Source organism: Morone saxatilis, unplaced genomic scaffold, assembly GCF_004916995.1.
Source record: "Morone saxatilis isolate NCDOM2014 unplaced genomic scaffold, NCSU_SB_2.0 Contig8, whole genome shotgun sequence".
In the NCBI taxonomy this organism is placed as follows: domain Eukaryota; kingdom Metazoa; phylum Chordata; class Actinopteri; family Moronidae; genus Morone; species Morone saxatilis.
This window is the reverse complement of record NW_023340257.1, coordinates 22,487,800-22,507,028: the sequence shown is the minus strand read 5'-3', so window position 1 is coordinate 22,507,028 and position 19,229 is coordinate 22,487,800. Positions and strand designations below refer to the sequence as shown.

At 39.7% G+C, this 19,229-nt stretch overlaps 2 protein-coding genes across 4 annotated transcripts; both read right to left on the bottom strand.

Moving 5' to 3' along the window:
* Positions 1-1,184: 1,184 nt before the first annotated feature.
* On the bottom strand, positions 1,185-13,468 carry prcp (prolylcarboxypeptidase (angiotensinase C)). Its single transcript, XM_035680318.1, has 9 exons — positions 12,912-13,468; positions 9,323-9,463; positions 9,138-9,239; positions 7,596-7,777; positions 7,039-7,196; positions 5,270-5,442; positions 3,095-3,262; positions 2,788-2,975; positions 1,185-2,162 (listed from the first exon to the last, which is right to left on the bottom strand). Exons 1-9 carry the CDS (start codon positions 13,074-13,076, stop codon positions 1,952-1,954), a joined length of 1,488 nt encoding a protein of 495 aa, XP_035536211.1. The 5' UTR covers positions 13,077-13,468; the 3' UTR covers positions 1,185-1,951.
* Positions 13,469-14,897: 1,429 nt separating this feature from the next.
* On the bottom strand, positions 14,898-19,074 carry rab30 (RAB30, member RAS oncogene family). Of its 3 annotated transcripts, none has more exons than XM_035680555.1 (5): positions 18,912-19,074; positions 17,519-17,617; positions 17,344-17,427; positions 17,062-17,245; positions 14,898-16,616 (listed from the first exon to the last, which is right to left on the bottom strand). In XM_035680555.1, the coding sequence occupies exons 2-5, from the start codon at positions 17,609-17,611 to the stop codon at positions 16,366-16,368; spliced, it is 612 nt and encodes a 203-aa protein (XP_035536448.1). In that variant the 5' UTR covers positions 17,612-17,617; positions 18,912-19,074; the 3' UTR covers positions 14,898-16,365. The 3 variants fall into 3 exon arrangements, with proteins under 3 accessions (XP_035536448.1, XP_035536451.1, XP_035536449.1); XM_035680558.1 differs by lacking the exon at positions 18,912-19,074 and adding an exon at positions 18,551-18,837; XM_035680556.1 differs by lacking the exon at positions 18,912-19,074 and adding an exon at positions 18,665-18,837.
* Between the last annotated feature and the right edge of the window lie 155 nt (positions 19,075-19,229).

Sequence of the window (19,229 nt, the reverse complement as noted above, 5' to 3'; positions counted from 1 at the left end):
GAGCAGGGTGCTCAGTGCTACATGAGGTGACACACACAGGCTTAATCTCTTCCTACTAGTGTGTGGTCCCTGTCTGAGCAGGGACATACTCAGAGTTTGGGGTCGAGCGAATACTAATAACACCTTTGATTGATGGCCAGTGTCAGACACTTAGAAAAGGCTGGCAAAATTAATGACCTCTCAAAGTCCTGAGAAAAGTTTAAGGACGGCATTTAGTGGCAGAGACCCCGTCCTCCCCCATGTTTATCTATGTTTCTTTCTACTGGGGTGTCTGAAATCCAGTCAAGCCTGTGACAAAATGTTGAGAAGTCAGGCTTTGTGTGTCCTGGTAGAAAATCAACCCACATACCAGTGCAGGACATGTTCCCCCCCCCCCCCNNGCAGGACATGCCCCCCCCCCCCATCTTCTTTACAAAGTCATATCATGTCAGGAACTTTTGCTTTAAAAGATGAGGGGGAGAAAAAGAATTGGCCAGTATAGTTCAAAGAAAATTACAAAGCAAAAAGATGCGTTTTCATTGCCACTCAAAGTGTTTTAGTCTTAGTATTTTCATGACATTTGAGTCTTTTAGCTTGACATTTGGAAAAGAAAGAAAAAAGAAGTGACTTTACGGTGAACTACAAAAAGCTTCTTGGTCCCTGCCAAATCCTGCATCCACTCACCGCCTCACTCTTAACCTTCTATCAACCCTCTCCGGCACCCCAGGAGTTGTATTAATAATATTACTGGCAGGGGGGAACAAACCAGGGTCTATGGGCTGCCTTGGTGCTGCAATTTAGAGCTTTAATGGCAACCAGTGAATGAATGCGTGCCAGGGGGAATCCCACAGGTTGGTCCACAGGGGTGAGGTCAGCAGGCGTAGATGCAATAACCTCCCACCACTCACTTTATTGGCCTCCTCCGATTGGGTTTTTATTAAATCTCAAGCACATGCAATTGTTCCTGCTAGGTGGAAGTAACTTAAAAGCCTCAGTCTCTCTTAAACACCCCAAAGAGTCTGCTCAACAGAACAATGGTATGTCCATGTATGATTACAAGACAATTAGAAAGATTATATGACAATATGATTTGTATCTTTTTAATAATTTTCACTGGCAGACGTGTTTCTTGGGTATGACAGCATATCTAATAAAGGCGGTGTAAGACATAAATAGAAAACTTAAAAGACAAAAGGATGGCACCGTTCTCCTGTGAGCAACAGCAAATTTAATATTACACTCAGTGCAGTGGACATTTTCTTTATATTTGGTGTCAAACATTTCTCCTGAGACTTATTTAGGTGTACTTAAGCATTTTACAGTATACATAGAACAAACAACAACAATGGCAAAATCAACAAGACTGACAAAAAAACTTTTTTCAATGTGTCAAAAATCCAATTTAAAGATGTGAAAAACTCTGAATGTATCCCTGATTGTAACACTGACTGAAAACACAAAAACACAAGCTTAGAGGCAAAGAGAGTTTTGGTAACTTTAACATGGGAGGAAAAACATAATGAGAATGGCCGAGGCTTTTGATGATGATAATGCGATTACATGAATAAACAACCAAAGATATTCACAACTACAACATTGTTATCAAAGGTTTTTTCATGACAAACAGATCAGATTTTACAGTACCTTTCTGTCTCCAAGCCCTTTATACATTTAAAGTTTGGCATAAAGCAATGGAGTGTGTCTAACTGGGTCAAAGAAAATTGTAGTTTGATACTCCAGCACTGATGGCCACATGATTAAGATTAAAAAAACACCCTCAAGTGATTGGCATTGTTATTAAAATCAAGAGCAATGTTCATTTTCTAAAATAAAAATATGTAATTTAATGTTAATAAAATCATCTGATTAAAAAGAAACTTTGGTATGACAGCGAGAGCACCCTGTGAAAAACCATGGCATGCAAAGTAAACTAGGCAATCCCAGTCGCGTCACATTTTGCTTCTTTTAGGGCCTAAGAGGTCGATGTCTTTTTAGCCTGCTTGATCCACTCTCGAAAATACTTCACTTCTAAGGCCCGTGCAGCGCGGACTGAGGGTGGGTCGTGGTCATTGTTGTAGCGGAGGTCCAAATGATGGGCTCCATCAGGAATCATAATAGAAACCAGAGAATCTGTTATGTTGTAAGTCACTCCACCAGCCGACCATGGGTCAAGTCCTCCGTTACTGAAATACAACAGCAGAGATAAGTGTGTGGTGAAAATATATGATCAGACACTTGTGTACAACATATTATGGAATTCAGTTAGGGCTCGGGGCATCAGCAAAGCAACACGAAACCATAAATGGTGACTTCTACGTCACAGTGTGTGTTCTGTGAACTGTCGATGTCTTGTAATGTCTTATATTTCCATATAAACGCTGGGAAAACAAACAAACAAACCAATTTCAAGCACAGCACAGCTGTCAACCCCCCACATGGGCTATTAGATACAAATTAAAACTGCTGGTAATTTTTGGCAGCACTGTTTTAATAGGCATATGTTATGATTTTATTTTTTTTAAGATGCTGAATGCCAGACCTTTTAATAGCTTGACAATAGCTGCTAATTGGTATTCAACCTAACATGACCCACCCCAGTGGTTATGATTGAGCTACATCAGAGTCGGTGCTTTTTCATTTAAGTTTTACATACTTCTGTCTACCTCCTGTCGCTACCCAGGTGGGCACTCTTAATTTCTCTGCAATAAAAGTCAATCAAATTCTGCACTTTAATTGCTGTCACTGCACTAGACAAACCCAGAAAACACAGGGAACCTTCTGCCTGAGTCTGGTATAAGGGATGTTTACCTGAAGATGATGTTGCTGTGAGAGGTGATGTCCTTCCCCCCGTAGACTGTGCCAGCCCAGTCAGCTCGCGGCCTGACACCAAACATGAAGTTACACCCATCAGAGAAGGCCTGGAAGTTCCACTCCTCAGGTTCAAACATGTCATGGACGCCATCTGTGCACATGGGCATCACCATCTCGGTGCAGGCCTGGGGATGAGGGATTGAACACGTATTCACTGTGACAGGTAAAGCTGCCCACTGACACATCTGTGCAGCGATTTATTCAGCATGACAAGACTGATCCCTGCACTCTGTGTGTACCGCACCTGGTAATACCAGCCGAGGAAACCGAGGCTGCCGGTTGCTGTCTGAGATGTGTTGAGACAGGAAGAGCTTCCGGTGTAGTTGTAGTAGACCTTGGCCGCTTGGGAGACACCGTGCAGCAGCTGGTAGTCAGAAACGGTGGAATCGAAAGCAAGATACTTGCACACCACCTTGGAAACATGACACAATAACAAGCAAAACACAAAATTAACTACAGGTTTGTGAATGTTAAATTCATTAAAGATTTCATGCATTTTCTTTTGAAATTACATTGAAGAGAGAAATTTAAACTTAAACAAAACTAATTCTCTTATATCTGTATTGTTTGCAAGACTGAAGTTTACTCTTAGTGGCCCATAAAGTGTTTTTCCACATAAAGTGGTGGCGCCTGATTTGCATATGAAATTCCCTGGAATGAACTTGAATTTATTGCTCTAATCTTGGCACCAGAGGAAAAAACATCCATTTACTTAAAGCCAACAATATAAAAGATTTTAAATTAACGTTTTTTGCTCTCATTACTACTGTTTTGTTTGACCACGGTTGATTTCTCGGAATTAATAGCGTGAATGATAAATATTTGAGTTTCAGCTTTTGTTTAATTTCGCTGCGTGTTGTTATGGTTGCAGCAGCAAAGTTGGCTGTGGCTGTTGTTCTGCACTCTTTGTGAGGCAAAGAAACTGGGCTTTCTTGTTTAGAGGTTGGAGGGGAGCTGCACTAGTGTGGAGTCTGTTACTAAGGCTTTTGTCTGCGGGCTGGGGAGGAGTTGGTGGTCGATGGATGAGGAGGGCCACAGACATGTCCAACCAAAGATTTATACCGTGAAAAAAAACACTGCAATTGCTCCAAAGCATCTTCTCCTTACTTTTCAGATAGGATTAGGCTTATACATTCATCTCTGCCAACAGATTTCCCTCCTCTAAGCCCTCAATACCCCGTTCTCACACTCACTCAGATAATCACATTAGCTTTGTCATTAAAAAAGCTCCTCTTTGCACCCACTGCCTAAACCGCTTAAACCACCCATAGGGGTCGCATACATTAAAGGCAAGGAGCCAAAAAAACTAAAAATGACCATTTAGTGTTTATTTTACCTTACATGGCGCTCCTGGAACTATTCAGTGGCTAAATGATGAACAAATAAGCAAACAAAAAATGTATCACGCTAGTAAAAGTTTTAGTGTCAGCCTGCTCTATGGGGCCCTCGGAGGGGTGTTGAAGAACCAAACAGAGAGTCGGGGGTCAATAGCAGAGCTTGGTTTATGCACGTGACATGCCAAGGTGACTGGTAGAATACACTGCACCCAAGTCAATCAGCAGTGGCAGAAAAGCCGCTGTACTGTCACAAGCTCTTTTACATAAAAACACAGGAGGTTTTGTAATGTTGAAAACAGGGAAGAAAGTTTAAAAAAAACTTTATTTTGCATTAGCCACATTAAATGATTGCAGTTTTTGTTTCAGTTTTGGCAAGTAATTTTTCCACATCAAGTGTCTAGTGAAGTATTTGTTACAGTCTTATTCAAATGAGAGTGGTGGAACTTTGTTTTAATGGCCTCATGAGCTGCTCTGGGCAAATGTCCTCTTTCTGTGGTGCCATGTGAGCGTCCTAAGAGGAACACCTCAGAGATCTGACGGAGTGTGCAAATGAAAGGACCACTGGTACAAGAGAAGAAAAGAACGGTGGCTTACTTGTAGCTGCTCATCTAAAGAATACTTAAAATCTAAAAGAAACTAGATCCTTATGAATATTAATGAAGTAAATTGACAGCTGTTGTAAACAAAAGCTTGGAAGAGCACAACAAACACTTGTAACACAATCGGCTGAATCACACATTCATTTCAATTAAGGACAGGCTGTCAGGCCAAATCGGGCGCTTAACCAAAGACAAACAAAATTTAAAAGTTGCATTTAAGTACAAACCGTTTAGCTTTTAAATCTATTTGAAGTTTAACTACAACTTTTGGTTCATGCTAGAAAGCAACCACTGTCACACCTTTTTGAATTGCAGATACAGTATTTTTTTTTTGTATATTTTTTGGGCTTTTATTGCCTTTATTTTAGTGACAGCTGAAGACAGACAGGAAAGGGGGGCAGAGAGAGGGGATGACAGGCAGCAAAGGGCCGCAGGTCGGATTCGAACCCTCAGATACAGTATTTTACTAGAGGCTGTACGTACCTGGATCGGCCAACGAGGAAGTGGCTGAAGAAAATTTGCTTCGTAGGGGTAGTCTACCATAGCCAGATTTACCCAAGTCTCCTGGAGCCAGTTCTTGAAGCCAAAAACCTCATTTTTGTTTTTAAGAGGGGTGCATAAACTGAATTCTTCTGACATCCACTGAAGGCCAGCCGCTAGTCAAAAGAGAGAAAAGAGAGCATAAAGGATTAAATGTCATTACATTAGTAATTCCTTTTTCATGTGAACTGCTCTGTCCATATTATCATGCCTGTCTACAACTATATCCACTACATTACTGGGTGCTAAAAGTTGACTTTGACGAAGATAAAACAATCTTTATTTAGTTAGAATTTAACAACTACAGCTCCCATGGGTCTTCACATGTGAGATCAAAGCTGACAGCGCAAGCCGCTAAATACTAATAAAATAACAAACATTTTATTGTGGTTCAAGTAACAGGCTGCTCAGCATCTTCTTCGTCATATCTTTTTCAACTTTTTCAGTCCTCAGTATTTTTTTGGGACAGGTGCAACCAAAAAACAGCAAACAAGTTGACAACCATCATCCATCATTTGAAGCTTCTGGGTCACTGTGATTGGCTAAAAAAGTAACCACCATCACTCAGCATGTCGTCCCTGTTTAACTATAGTTTGGCGGATAATGACAAATGCCCGGCTATTTCAGTACTTGCTTACTTACACTGTAATGTGATGGTGTTGTTTTGAAATCTCCTTGGCTCCAATAAATGAGTGGAGTGACATGTTCTGTACAAAAATAATAACAGCATGTGGAATATTTCTTCCTTTGATTTTGATATTACCTTAGGGATGTTTTCAAACTGCATTTTGAAAATATGGGATGTGAATGAAAGTGATGAGATGGACTTTTTGGTACCACTTTGTAATAAAGCATCATTAATCTGATTCAAATGATTTAGAAGGTGTAACTAATGGCTTTATTTATTGTTGTTAATCATTCACTAACGCATTATAGATTAGTTATAAGCCATTATAAGAACAACACTTTTGTTGCCAGGTCATCGACAATCATCATCCAGCTTTACACTTTCTTGCTAGCTGTTAAATTCATTGAAAAGTACCCTCAAGGGTGCTGTTTGTCCACCAAAATTCATTTATTAACAACTCATGTATTAAGTGTTACATTTGTAGTGTCAGGGACAAGTGATATGCTCGAGGAGGATATTCTATAACTTGGCAGCCTGAAAGTTAGCTTATACCTCTGTTCTATAATGCACTAGTAAATTATTTAAAAGCAGCATTATTAGAAAGTGGTGTCGACTTCTTTATTGGTTTACTATTACCACTGACGGTGTGACAGGAATAAAAAAGCACCACTCAGTTCAATAAAGCTTATTCCTACAGTTTAGGATTGTGATAATGAAAAAGGTACCAGGGGATCCTGTCAGGGGAACACTGTCTTATTCAGGTCTGAGTGGAATACTAAAGAACTAAGATAGTCTGAGTTATGTATGTTGTAAATTTTAAGGATCCGTCTTACAATCTTTCATCTGTGGAGAGGCACAAGATTTTATATCCAATAGCACTACAAGTTTAAGTAACAGCTGTCTGGTTTCAGGCTTTAGCAGACAGTTAATTAAATTAACATATGGACCATATAGATAAACATGTACAAATTCGTATAATTCTTCCTCATAGATGAGATTAAACATGGCTCATATATTACTCTGAATAATTCTAACAAGTCCTGACAGATAAGATAAATCAACTCATCATGACTGTAAGACTTACCAGTAGAAGAGACGTTTTCGATAGCTTTCCACGACTTTCTGATGTTTGCATCACAGTTATACCCACTTTTGGCAAAGTCCTGTGTTACTATTTTGTAGAAGTCTCCACATGGCACCATACCAGGGAACTGCCATATTGGTGCGGAGGATGCAAGAGCTCTGAAATATGATCAGAAGCAAAACCATTTCCAAAATGACACAAGCTGCACATCCATTATGCTGCATAATCTGCATACAGTTTGTGTAACATTTTTGCTGGGGCAGCAGAGTGATTCCAATAGCAGTATAGAAGGTATGGAAGTCAATGGATTGAAAATCTGATACCTCATGTCACATGCTTCTGCCGTACCTGTGAGCAAGGGTGTGTAGCCTAACACGTCTTGTGTTTATTATATTTATTCACTGACAGCCAAAACTTAGGAAGAAACACTGAATAAGCACTCTGTCCAAAGAAGGCTGAACCCTCATTTGTCATTTCAGTCTCGAAGAGTCAGTTAAAATACAGTTGCCTGGTTCGGTACATCTAACCTGGTCCCCACATCTGCACTAACATCTTACCCAACAACTATATTAGGGTATTTCATCCTGAACCAGGCAGAGAGCATCCCTCCATAGGAACCTCCGACAGCGATGACGGGGCTATGCTGAGCTCCAGGTAAAGTGCTCTTCAGGTCCTGAATCAGCACTGCAAAGTCTGCCAGGGCCTGCTCTGAGGTCAGGTAGTTCAAGTATTTGCTGTCCTGCAAGCAAATGAAAATTATTGTTGTAGAATTATTAATGAATTGTCTGGGAGTGCCTAAGTAGCTGAATGGTTACAGTTCATGCCACACAGCCATCGGTTGGATTCCAGCTGGTGACCTTTGCTGCATGACACACCACTCTCTGTTCCTTTTTCCTGTCTGCCTCTTCTCCTGTCACTATCACACAAAGGCAAAAAAATACCATAAAAATGTCTGACAATTCCCACACAACCATAAACATGTAAAATGATTTACTGGCACTGGGAGTGAAATTTATTTTGGCAAATATTTTTACACTTTTAGCTACTAGCGCTTAATGCCTGGCCACCTTTGGCCAAACCAATTTGACAGCATTAATTTAGCTTAATTCGAAGAATAACATGTTAAAAACTGAAAATGAACATTTATAATTGAATGATCTGTTATGGCCACATTTTAGACTAACTGATTAACTGGTTTAAGTTTAATGAAACAAAACATGTCACCTTTTCAAAGCAAATTTTGATACATATGATGGTTTCTAATTAATCATCATATATGCACAATGGTTCAAGCAGACTGACAATTGAAAGGGCAAAAAGAGACAAAAATACCTCTGAGCAACAGTTAAATAAGAATATAAGAAATCATTTTTAAAAAGACATTTGTAAAAGAAACTGGAAGCTTAGTATCAAAAATCCCCGCAGATTTAAACAGGAACAGGTTCCTGTTTCAGTGCAAAATAATGTCTATAACAATCAGGAATTACCAGGCATGTTGCTTTAACAAAGATATTTTTAAAACTTCAGAATAGAAATAGAAGGTTGGTGTAGGGTGAGCGCTACTGAAATATCAGCTGAGCATACTGTGGACTGACAAATCACAGTTTAAACCTATTCAATCTGACCACTGAGTAGAAAGCAGAGGGCCCAATGAAAAACAGGTTCCCAAAAACTACAGCCTGGTTGCAAGCACTGTTGTGGTTAAGTAATGATCTAGGGTCACTTCTGCTTTTCTGGACTGGAAAAAATAAAAAATAAAATAAAAAATCGAAGGGTATTGGCTGGAAAAATGGTTACAACAGTATTCCCCATTGTCATGCAGCACTTTTGACTAAATGAAAGTTTGAATCATTTATTCTTAATGCCAAAACTATTTCAAGTGTAAATAATACATCTGGTGTCTGAATTATAGTCTTTTTATCTGTGTTAAAATAGCAATTATTGAAGGAGAGAAGAAAAACACCAATATTACAGGTGACCCCAATCTACTGAGCGGCAGTGTACAGACGCAAATGTTTTACTGGCTGGGAACCCCAAAAAGACAAAAAACATGTAATCAAACATCAAACAATCAAGTGTAAAGCTGCATCTCCACTTACACTGTACGAGTCTGGTCCAAATGGCAGGGACTCTCCATAGTAACGATGTTCTGCGAAAACCAGCATGGCGCCCAACTCCTCCGCAATTTCCCACATGAAGCCCTACAGAGAAAACAATGACAAGTGTTGAATTAGACTGAGGACTGTGCACGGTGTAAATACAGGGTAACAGATGGGGTATTTACAGTATTGTTGCAGAACCAGGTGATGTCGCCTTCATTGCCAGTGTAGAACAAAACAGGGCCTCCAGGCTGCTTCCAGTGTTTATCAGCCACAAGGTATCTCTGTTTGAAGGTGCCATCTTCCAGGAATCCAAAATGATCAATCTGTAACAAATAAAAACATGAAACCAAATAAAACTAATGTGTAATCCTAAATGTGTTCAGTTAAAACGTGCAACATGTATTAGTACATACTGTCTGCACACTTGAATACCTAATGTGGCAATCATTTATTGATGTTAATATCTACACATAGCATTTAAAAGGATGCAGTCTAGTCCACACAAACTGCTCCGAGCTGGATGTGATCAGTGGATACCTGGCCCCGTGCCAACTATGGCTATGGAAATGACAGTCTCGAGGCTGGATTCTAGGGTAATTAGCCCCAATTTGTATTAAAAAATGTTGGAGCCAGTTTAAGGGATGCCACATTAGTTCCACTTTAGATGAGCTCTGATCCTTTCATCAGACCTCAGGGATTCTGGGGTATCTTCCCATTTCAACTATATCTCCTGTCTTCCTGTCTTTATTAAACAAAAGCCGAAAGAAACCAACAACTTCAGAGAAGACAACCCCATGAGGCTGCCGAATTGTCCAACCCTTGAAACAGTCCCAACACTTAATACAAAATGTTTTTGTTTTGTTTTTCAACCCGTCCTCGCTCGCAGCCCCCCTCAGTGGATACAAAGGAGGCTGCGATTTTATGAGCCAATGACAGCAAAAAGATTCTGGGGCCTCAATGTGTTCATTCAAGCCTCGACTCCTTAGCTCTTGGCAGTGCTTTAAGTGTGAGGGGACTATGAGACAGTTTAAAGGAAAAGTTCAGCAGTTCGGCAGCAAAATAATTTTCAGTGGTATAATGTTAGAATTTTGTGAACAAAGCATTTAAGTTGCTTAAAGTCCTTCAAAAAGTCTATTTGTTTAGATTTTGTGTTATTTTCTATTTATACAAGGGTTTTCAAATGGTAGATGTCTGAATTTGGGAGTGAATCTCTTCAATTATTGAAAGCCAAATTCTCTTGCAATGCAAACAAAATATTCCTATACACTATGATGTAAATTCCCAAACTAAAGTGGTTGAGTATCTGAAGTGCTTCACCAAAAGGCCCCCTGGTGAGTATCACTTGCACCCACTCAGTATGCACATCACAAAACCTATGAGATTGGTTTCATAACAAATCCACACCCTGATAAGTAGTGCCACCATGTGGTTACTGAAGGCAGCACTTGTTTCAATTAAAATTCAGTCCACATACTGTACAACTACTGGACCAGGCCTTAAACTATTCTACGGGAAAATAGACTGTTGTGTTACAATCGAGCAAATGGAGACACGAGGGAAACAACCAAAGCACAAGCTCCAGTAAACTACAACAGTTCATTTGGAGGATGCTAAAGGACACTTCCATTCATTGTCCTGAGGCAAAATGCAGTCAAGAGGATTTCCTCTGGACAACTGCTAGATCACTCTGTGCTCTCCTCACAGCGGCTTGTCCCACGGAGAGTGCAGAAAAAGGCTGCATGATTGATGATTCTTTTGTAAAAACAGCAGACTTGCTACTGCTACTGAGGAAGGGATAACAGGGATTTTATTTGTTGTACTTGTCAAGAAGAAGCATACAATTTCTCGTTGATTACCCCCCAAAAAACCCCCCAAAAAAAACACATCAGACATGACAATGGGCTTCAGAAGGGAGGAAATGGTCTTTATCTTCTTGTCAGTGTGGCTGATTAGGCAGGATGTTGTGGGTTGGACCAGGTGTGGAGCATTGTCCCCTAATCCAAATACTGTTCAGTGCATCAACAGTGTGTGAAAATCTTACTTAGTACTGCAACTAATGGTTATTTTCATTTTCAATTAATCTGACGTATTATTTTCTTGATCGATCCATTAATTTAGGTCTATGTTTGGTCTCTAAAACATCAGAAAATAGTTAAAAATGCTCATCACAATTCCCTCGAGCCAAAGGTGACATAATCAATTGTCTTGTTTTGTCTGATCAACTGTCCAAACACAAAGATGTTTCATTCAAATTAACGTAAGAAAAGTAAAAGCAGCAAATCACCACATTTGGGGATTCAGAACCATCAAATATTTAGCATTTGTGCTTAAAAAAATACTTTAATGATTAATTGATGATCCTAACAGCTGCAATAATAACTCTCAATCTCTAATCTCTAAAAATACTAATCTTCTGTGTGTTGTCAATATACACTTTATATTAATTAATGTATTATTCTAAAGTGTCTAACTCGTGAATCACCTCACTAACCCATGAAACACTGGTTAAAACAGCATCAGGTGTTGTTTCTATTCACTTTTTCCGATGTCTACGAGCGTGGATTTGGCTTCCAAAACTGTTCGATGTCTTAAATGTTCAACTGAGTTTTAAGTTTGAGGGTAAATACAAGCAGATCCCTAGATGTACAGACTGTGTGGTTTGACTACACATGTTCAGTCTCTTTTAAAAACAAATCTCTAAGAGACAATATATGAAACCCAGATGAGGCAAAACTGTAACAAAACTGAGAAATTTTCAGTTATAGTCTCAGTGATCCTGACATTTTAGACCCTAAAACTATATACTTGTGGATAGATACACCTGTTTATGGAGCACCTGAATGCACCATCATGACCTGTGTTCAGATTCTATAAATAGCAGAGTGTTATAGTACTGTATATAAACTGAAGCAACTAATTAATTAGTAAATAATAAAGGTGGCTGCAAGATTCTGCCTTATAATGAGTAACTATAGTATAACTAACCATAATTAATTTTATTTACATGGTCATTCTTTAAATGTGATTAATCTGGCTTACCCTTTTCAAAATAAGAGTAATTAAGACACAAGCACAGTCTTGTGACCGTATGAGTCAGGTTCACAAGTCAGTAAACGTGATGCTGCGTTGCGTACCGCCGCACACGCTCAACATGCAATCTGATTCTCCATGAAGTAACAGTAAATGGAAAATGTAAAGGCTGAATGAAGATCTCTCAAACACACCCTGAGGTAAAGGGTTTCACATTCACTGGGCCCTGGAGACCTTTTTAGGCAGGGAGCCAGGAGGGATAGTTACAGTTCTGCTGGCAGGAACAGAGCCAATTGTGATGGTTTTCCCTTCACTACAGGAAGCAGGAGGGAAACACCTATTGTCTGCTGACACAACACATGAACAACCTCCACAGAATGAAGTGCACTGAATTTTTCAGAAAGAGCAAGTGGTGCAGATATTAGTAAACAGCAAACAATGAAGCCAAGTAATGTAGTGGTCAATTAAAAGTCAGCAAACTATAATTAGCCAGTGATCATCACATAATATAATCTGATATTTGATGCAGTATTTTAATGTTTCAGCCCAAATATGGGGGCCAATCTTACTTATTTGGACTCTTCTGCACTACTAAATTCAGGCCTTGTCAAGTAGAAATCAAATGTAAAAGTGAAGTGAAAGAGAAAGACTCAAAAGAGGAAGGAAAGTATGTAAAACATGAAATACAGTTTCCACAGACACATGTAGAGTTTTAAAAGTATAAGAGATTTTTAAACTCACCTTCTGGTCAAAATAAAGTGTTTCATAGCTGATGGGGGTCTCAGTGGAGTAAGGCGACCCGCCGAGCCTTGTGAAAAGTTGTGATTTGAGGGCGATCACGTGTAAACAACCGAGCCACAGCGTCAGCACGCAGGTAGCTGCAGCAGCTCTGTCCAAAAGCCCCATCCTGACTCCAGCCTGCACTGCTGCTACTGTCCGACACTGCTCACAACAAAGTGCCCCTCAGCACATGATAACGAGCTCTCTCTCTCTCTCTGTCTGTCTGTCTGTCTCTCTCTCTCTCTCTGTAGACCTGTCCCGTATGAGACAGGAAGTGAGACTGTCCTGTCAGCACCAGAGAGGTGTTGTCAAACAGCGTGAGAGCTACGTTGAGCTGGCGGAGCGCAGGAAGCGTCCGGTTCAGCGTCCTCTCTCAGCCTTTTAACAACTTTAATGTCACTCTAGCACAAAGCACACGGCTCCTACTGTAAATACACCCGCAAGGGTTGATGGGAGTCTGAGATGTGTGGCCACATGTGCGCGTCGTTGATGTTCCGCTCGCAAACAGACCCGAACCCGAAGCAGAAAAGTGGACCGGAAGCATGTGTTGATCCGTCGCTTGTTTGCTTCAGGTGTCACATCCCTAAAATTGTGTTTTTGCACCATCTGCACCGGTTTCTGATTTAAAGATTGTTATGAATACCGGAAATGTTACGGTATTTTATTCTGGAGGCAGGTCAGTGCATCACTACCTCTGCCCATGTTGGAAGTTTTACTTTTTAAGGACGTAGCGGAAGTACTAGTGTGCTGTCATGGCTGTATGGACTCTGCTTTGACTAATTGAATGTACATTTTTGTTAAAATGATATTAAATCTCAGGAACATCTTTTCTACACCTGTAACGTTGTTCAGCTTGTATAGGGCAGAATGCCTGCCAGGTTAGTTAGGTTACAGAGCATGTCATATCATAATGTTAAATTAAATCAATTCAAACAATATGACAAAGCAAGATATCTGAGGAAATATTTAAAATAAAGTTATCATAAAATGCAGGTATATGGTTAACGTTACATCACGTGACCACTGAATGCCATCATATTTCTCACATATAGGACCCTACCTGCTCCAGAACTGCTTCCTACTTTCTGTTCAAAATAAGAGCACATTGCACAACTCTAACCCATGACAGTATATATATATACTCTGACCACACTGTCAATGACTCTAACCCATGACAGTATATATATATACTCTGACTCAACCTCATGACACACAAACTGTTGAGATTATTTTATTTTAAATATTTTAATTATACAGATTTGACTTTTTAAAGCATATATGATATGTCTGATTTCCCCCTCTGTATTTCCTATAATAAAGTATCGAACATGTACGAAATATGTTAAAAGAACTATACAAAAGAAAAGAAAACATTTTTTTTAACCCTATAGCCTAAGGATAGGGGTGATATAAAACTGTAACTGATTGTAACACAGTACAAGCTATAGTTTGAAGTGATTTTTGTTTCACAGAGTCTCTAATTGAATAAATAAATAACTAAAACTCCTTGCTGAAGGTACCAAAGCTTCCTGCCTGTAAATGTACGTATATGGATGTGGAATCTGACCATTATAATAAGATGAATCATGTACACACTGTGTCCTTCTGTTGTACATCTTCCAGCAGACTAACCAACAGCAAGATAAAACCATCAATCATTTATTTTTAAAATATTTTTTTTTTTACATTTGGGTAATGCCAAAATAAATGCACAACTTTTTCTACATGCTCCCAAACAATCACTCAACCAAGACATACTGAAATGTCTGGTGGAGACTTTCAAAATAACACTTAAAAACCTGTAGAGATGTAGTTACGAACTGTGACCAGTAGATGGCACGACACATTTGTGTTTTTACATCACCACCTCCACAAGCGTTAAGGCAGCCATTATAGCATACTTACAGGCTAAAAAGCAATAATAACATGACAAATATAAGATATTTAGTGTAATTATTTAATGTTATACAGAGTAGTTTTCAGGGATTAATTTGTACACATAAAGGAAAAGAAGCACAACATCCCAATAGTGTTTTCCTTTGTATTTCCTATCCTTTGTGTTGACAAGAAGATGCAAAGGATCACCAATAAGTAACTGCTGTTAAATCTAAGGTAAAAGGCAAAACAAAATGCTCGCCAGTTGTACAAAGGGATTACTGAAAATAAAAAGTATAAAAGCAAAGTGCCAAGATGTACTACAAGTTTGTACAACAAAACACAAAATGTTACAATAAAAATAAGTGTGCAGTATATGGCATTGTGCAATACAGTACATTACAGTTATGGCAAATATATGAAAGATAAAGTTAGACACTACAAATTATGGCAAAACATGCTGGACAATCAAGACCTTTCACAATAAAAGTATATGAAGTACAACAAGTCATACGAAACTACATGAACATACCAGTTCAAACAAATAAAAAGTGATACAATTTCATGGCTAGGCAGCAACAACGAAGGCAGAAATATTCACGTCTATGGATAAAAGAAACAGCTGACAGTAAATAAAAAAAGTCAATTGATTAGACTGTTTATAATTTCTACTGATGACAATATCTGAGGCTTTTCCAACTGCTTCATACTATAACAACCGACTAATTGCAAGCACTGCGAGTATGCAAAAACAAAACAATGGCGTCACAGAATACTGTTTCAATGTAGTATTTATACTCCTGTTTCGGTTTACGTTATCTGACATAAAAACATATTTTAGCAGCAAGTAAAAATCTTCTACTGGGAACAAATATTTCACAGTTTGTAATGACAGGTGCAAATAACTACTCATAAATGAGATTATGAAAAGTTAATAAAGTTGTATGCAATCTTCAGAGCAGAAAACAATTAGTGGGAAATGGATGATTGTGCAACAGATTTTAGGGTAAGTTTGCGGAACTTTTTTTGCAACTTGATCATCAGACTTGGTAATCTCAAAACCGTACTGTATGTAAACATATTGTTACCATTTACTGATAACCTCCAATGATCGTGACACTTGTTGTCAGCAATGAGCAATCTGTAACAAAATACCTGGTAGTACTTTTTACTCACGTAATACTGCTGGTGAATATTGATGTTTAATGAAAATCCAACAGAAAAATTCTGCCATTTCACCATGAAGGGGACAAAATGGAACCCTACTCAGATTCCTGGGTGTGTCAGGCAACATACTTTATATCCTGCATCGAGGACAATATTCTCCATCATGGCAGCATCTTAAAATGCTTGTTCCTGGAAGGCCAAACTAAAGTTGACTAACCCCCTTGTACAGCTTAAAAAAGGCATGGGACTAGAAATGACGGGACTAAGAAGTGGCTTTATGCCATCTTGGAGGGACGGAGGCATTGGGGCTCGGCCATCTGCCCTCTACAGTCAATGGCTACTGAGTTACCACGGCCAGAAGGCTGAGCTCTCTCTAATTGAGGCTGCAGCAGCTCAAGTAACTGATGGTTTTACCCTCGCCGGGCATTGGGGCAGTGTCATTGTTATCCAGCTTGTTCTGCTTGGCCTCTCGAATGAGTTCGCAGGCCAGGTCGAGGAAAAGTTTCTCAACATTGTCGGACTCTTTGGCTGAGGTCTCCAGATACAGCATGCTCTGAGCCTCAGCGAAGTCTTCGGCCCTCTGTCTGAGAACCTCTCTCTTCTCCGCCAGGTCAATTTTATTACCTGTAAGACATATAGCATTCATCTGTCAACATACGTAAGTGGTAAGAATGTGGCTACTTTCACACAGTCTGAACAGTGGTGTGTGGGTGAGGATAAGACAGATGGAAGTGGAGGTGTACCTGTGTGCATGCATGTGTGGGATGGATGGAAGCAAAGACAGCATGTGAGCTTTTTATTCCAAACAAAAATGATTTCTTTCCTTAGGCGTGACAAAAATGTAACAGAAACCATGCAATAAGACAAAACTGGCTTTGTCTTCTGCAAATCTATTCAGATCTATATCAGCTGGGTAATTCACATTTAAGTGGGCTTCGGAAAACCAGGCCAGTTCCGGTAAAATATAGCGCACGTCATTAGTAATATTCACAGTTTTCTCACAATGAACAATGAGCCTGATGATAAAAGAGGTCCAGCGGTTATTAAAGTACAATGTAAAGCGTCTTACCGACTAATATAGTCACCACTTGGTTGTTGGCATACTGCTCAATCTCCCTCAGCCACTCTGGAAGGCACCTGAAGGAGTCCTCACAGGTAATGTCATATGTAAGAATGAGGGCGTTGGCACTACGGTAATAACTCTGAGTAATAGAGCGAAATCTCTCCTGTCCAGCCGTGTCCCATATCTGCAGCTGGAAAACACAAGATTTGAAGTGAGCAACTATTACACATCATAAATTCATAGAAATCTGATTTTAGATTTTTAAAAAACAATTTAATCTTTGTGTACCTTGACCTTTTCCCCTTTGATTTCCACTGTTTTAATCATGAAATCTACTCCAATAGTAGCCCCTTGTCCAGGTGGGAAAAGGCCCTAAAATAAAGAGAGAATACACAGTCTAATACACGAATACTCTTTAATGCAATAATCATTTCCAAACACATGAGCTCAGACTTATACAAACCTGAGTAAAGCGCCGGACAAGACATGTCTTCCCAACTCCAGCATTTCCTATCAGAACTATTTTGAACAGGTAGTCATAATCTTCCATGCTCATGCTAAACTGTGAGAAATAAAGGAACAAAAGAAATGGGTGATAAGTAAATGCATTAACACTAAATCACTGCATTTGACTTATGTTATCACATTTGTTTTCCAGCACATGTTCAGTGGATACGAGCACAATTCTAAAAAAAAAAAAAAGTCCTGAAGATGCTGAGGAAACTACCACCAAACTGTAATGAAAGTGGCGTACAGGCCGGGATCCTCTGGAGAGATCACAGCTGACATTTGACCTCAATAATCTTCACTAACACAAATCAGAGGAATTGTGAGCTAAATACGACCTGGTTCGGATCTGCAGAGAATGAGCACTGAATGATAAAAATAAATGTCCACTTTGCGAAACCACAATAAAATTCAGTTTAATAAAATGTCTATTAATGTGGTAGTTACACCTCCCTATCCAACAACTAATATAACTCATAAAATACACATTGGATCAAATTGTATTCTGATATATCATTATATATTTACATCAAGGCCTCAAACACTGAGCACAGTTTCCATTTCTCTTCTCCACCTTTACATCATATGAAATGTGCACAACGTGAGATTCCTCATTATGTTTGCCCGGCGCAGTGTTTAGGGGGCCTCGCATCACTTTCAGGGGATAATGGAGACACGGAGGCTCCAAACACTGATGTTGAGTGAATACTCCGCAAAATGAAGCACGTTAAGAGGTTGCGACTAACGGGTCTCTGTTTCTTTTTTTGTGTCCACATGTAAGGTGCATGTAAACAGGGATGGTAACGTACAGCTTTAGTATTATCCGCCGTACCGTTACAGCTGCTCCGACACCCGCACCGTGAGCGGGGCCTGTACGTGCGTGAAAACTAAATCTCTCATTGTAAATAAAAACAACAACAACAACAACAACAACAAAAAAAACATTTGAAGAAATAAAACTGTTGATTTTCAACGCGATGTGACTCACTGAATGTCAACCATGACACAATGAACCAATACGTGAGGGCTTTAATTCAACTGGAGTCGCTGGAGAATAAATGAAAACGTCCCTGTGTCGCATTTCCTCCTCCCATCCTTTTACCTCGTCGTGTAAACGCAGAGTAACACTGTAGCCTTGTGCACAGACTCAACCCGACTTATCGCCACATTTTCCTCCTTGCGCTGTTTCGTTTTCAGCCCGAGTTGAAAGCCATTAAGGGGCGACGCTAGCAACAGTAGCAACTAGCTGCTACCGTGTGACTCTAGCCATTTTGGCTCTATCTGCAGCTGCAGGGGAGAAACATCTCACCGAGCCCCGCGCATCGAGCCTGGAAACAGTTTGCACTTACCAAAAACACCGGGATATCCCCGGACTGAGAATCACTTAGTATGCATAGGTCACCTCATCCAACAGGCAAAGCCACAGCTGGGCAGGGCATAATTCCTCTGGCTGTGTGTGTGTGTGTGTGTGTGTGTGTATCCTCCTCAGCAGCAGCCTGTCTGGTGGAGGAGGAAGAGGAGGAGGAGGACTGCACTCAATGATGTCATCAGCTCACATGCAAAGTAACTTAGTACATCTACTCCCATACTGCACTTCAGTGTTATTCCGAGGAGCTGTAATTTAAAGCTGCAGCATGTCATTTTTTTTTATAAAAGTATTTTTTTTT

What these genes read in the sequence shown, in the direction of transcription:
- prcp (XM_035680318.1), bottom strand. Translation starts at nt 13,076, where the DNA reads ATGGGGCTTTTGGACAGAGCTGCTGCAGCTACCTGCGTGCTGACGCTG. An exon ending in TTGGACCAGACTCGTACAGT is followed by an intron (nt 7,778 to 9,137) that starts GTAAGTGGAGAT and finishes ATTTGCTTGCAG; the next exon opens with GACAGCAAATACTTGAACTA. An exon ending in TTCCTCGTTGGCCGATCCAG is followed by an intron (nt 3,263 to 5,269) that starts GTACGTACAGCC and finishes CATGTTTCCAAG; the next exon opens with GTGGTGTGCAAGTATCTTGC.
- rab30 (XM_035680555.1), bottom strand. Translation starts at nt 17,611, where the DNA reads ATGAGCATGGAAGATTATGACTACCTGTTCAAAATAGTTCTGATAGGA. An exon ending in TTGTCCGGCGCTTTACTCAG is followed by an intron (nt 17,428 to 17,518) that starts GTTTGTATAAGT and finishes TCTTTATTTTAG; the next exon opens with GGCCTTTTCCCACCTGGACA. An exon ending in TCAAAGGGGAAAAGGTCAAG is followed by an intron (nt 17,246 to 17,343) that starts GTACACAAAGAT and finishes TGTGTTTTCCAG; the next exon opens with CTGCAGATATGGGACACGGC.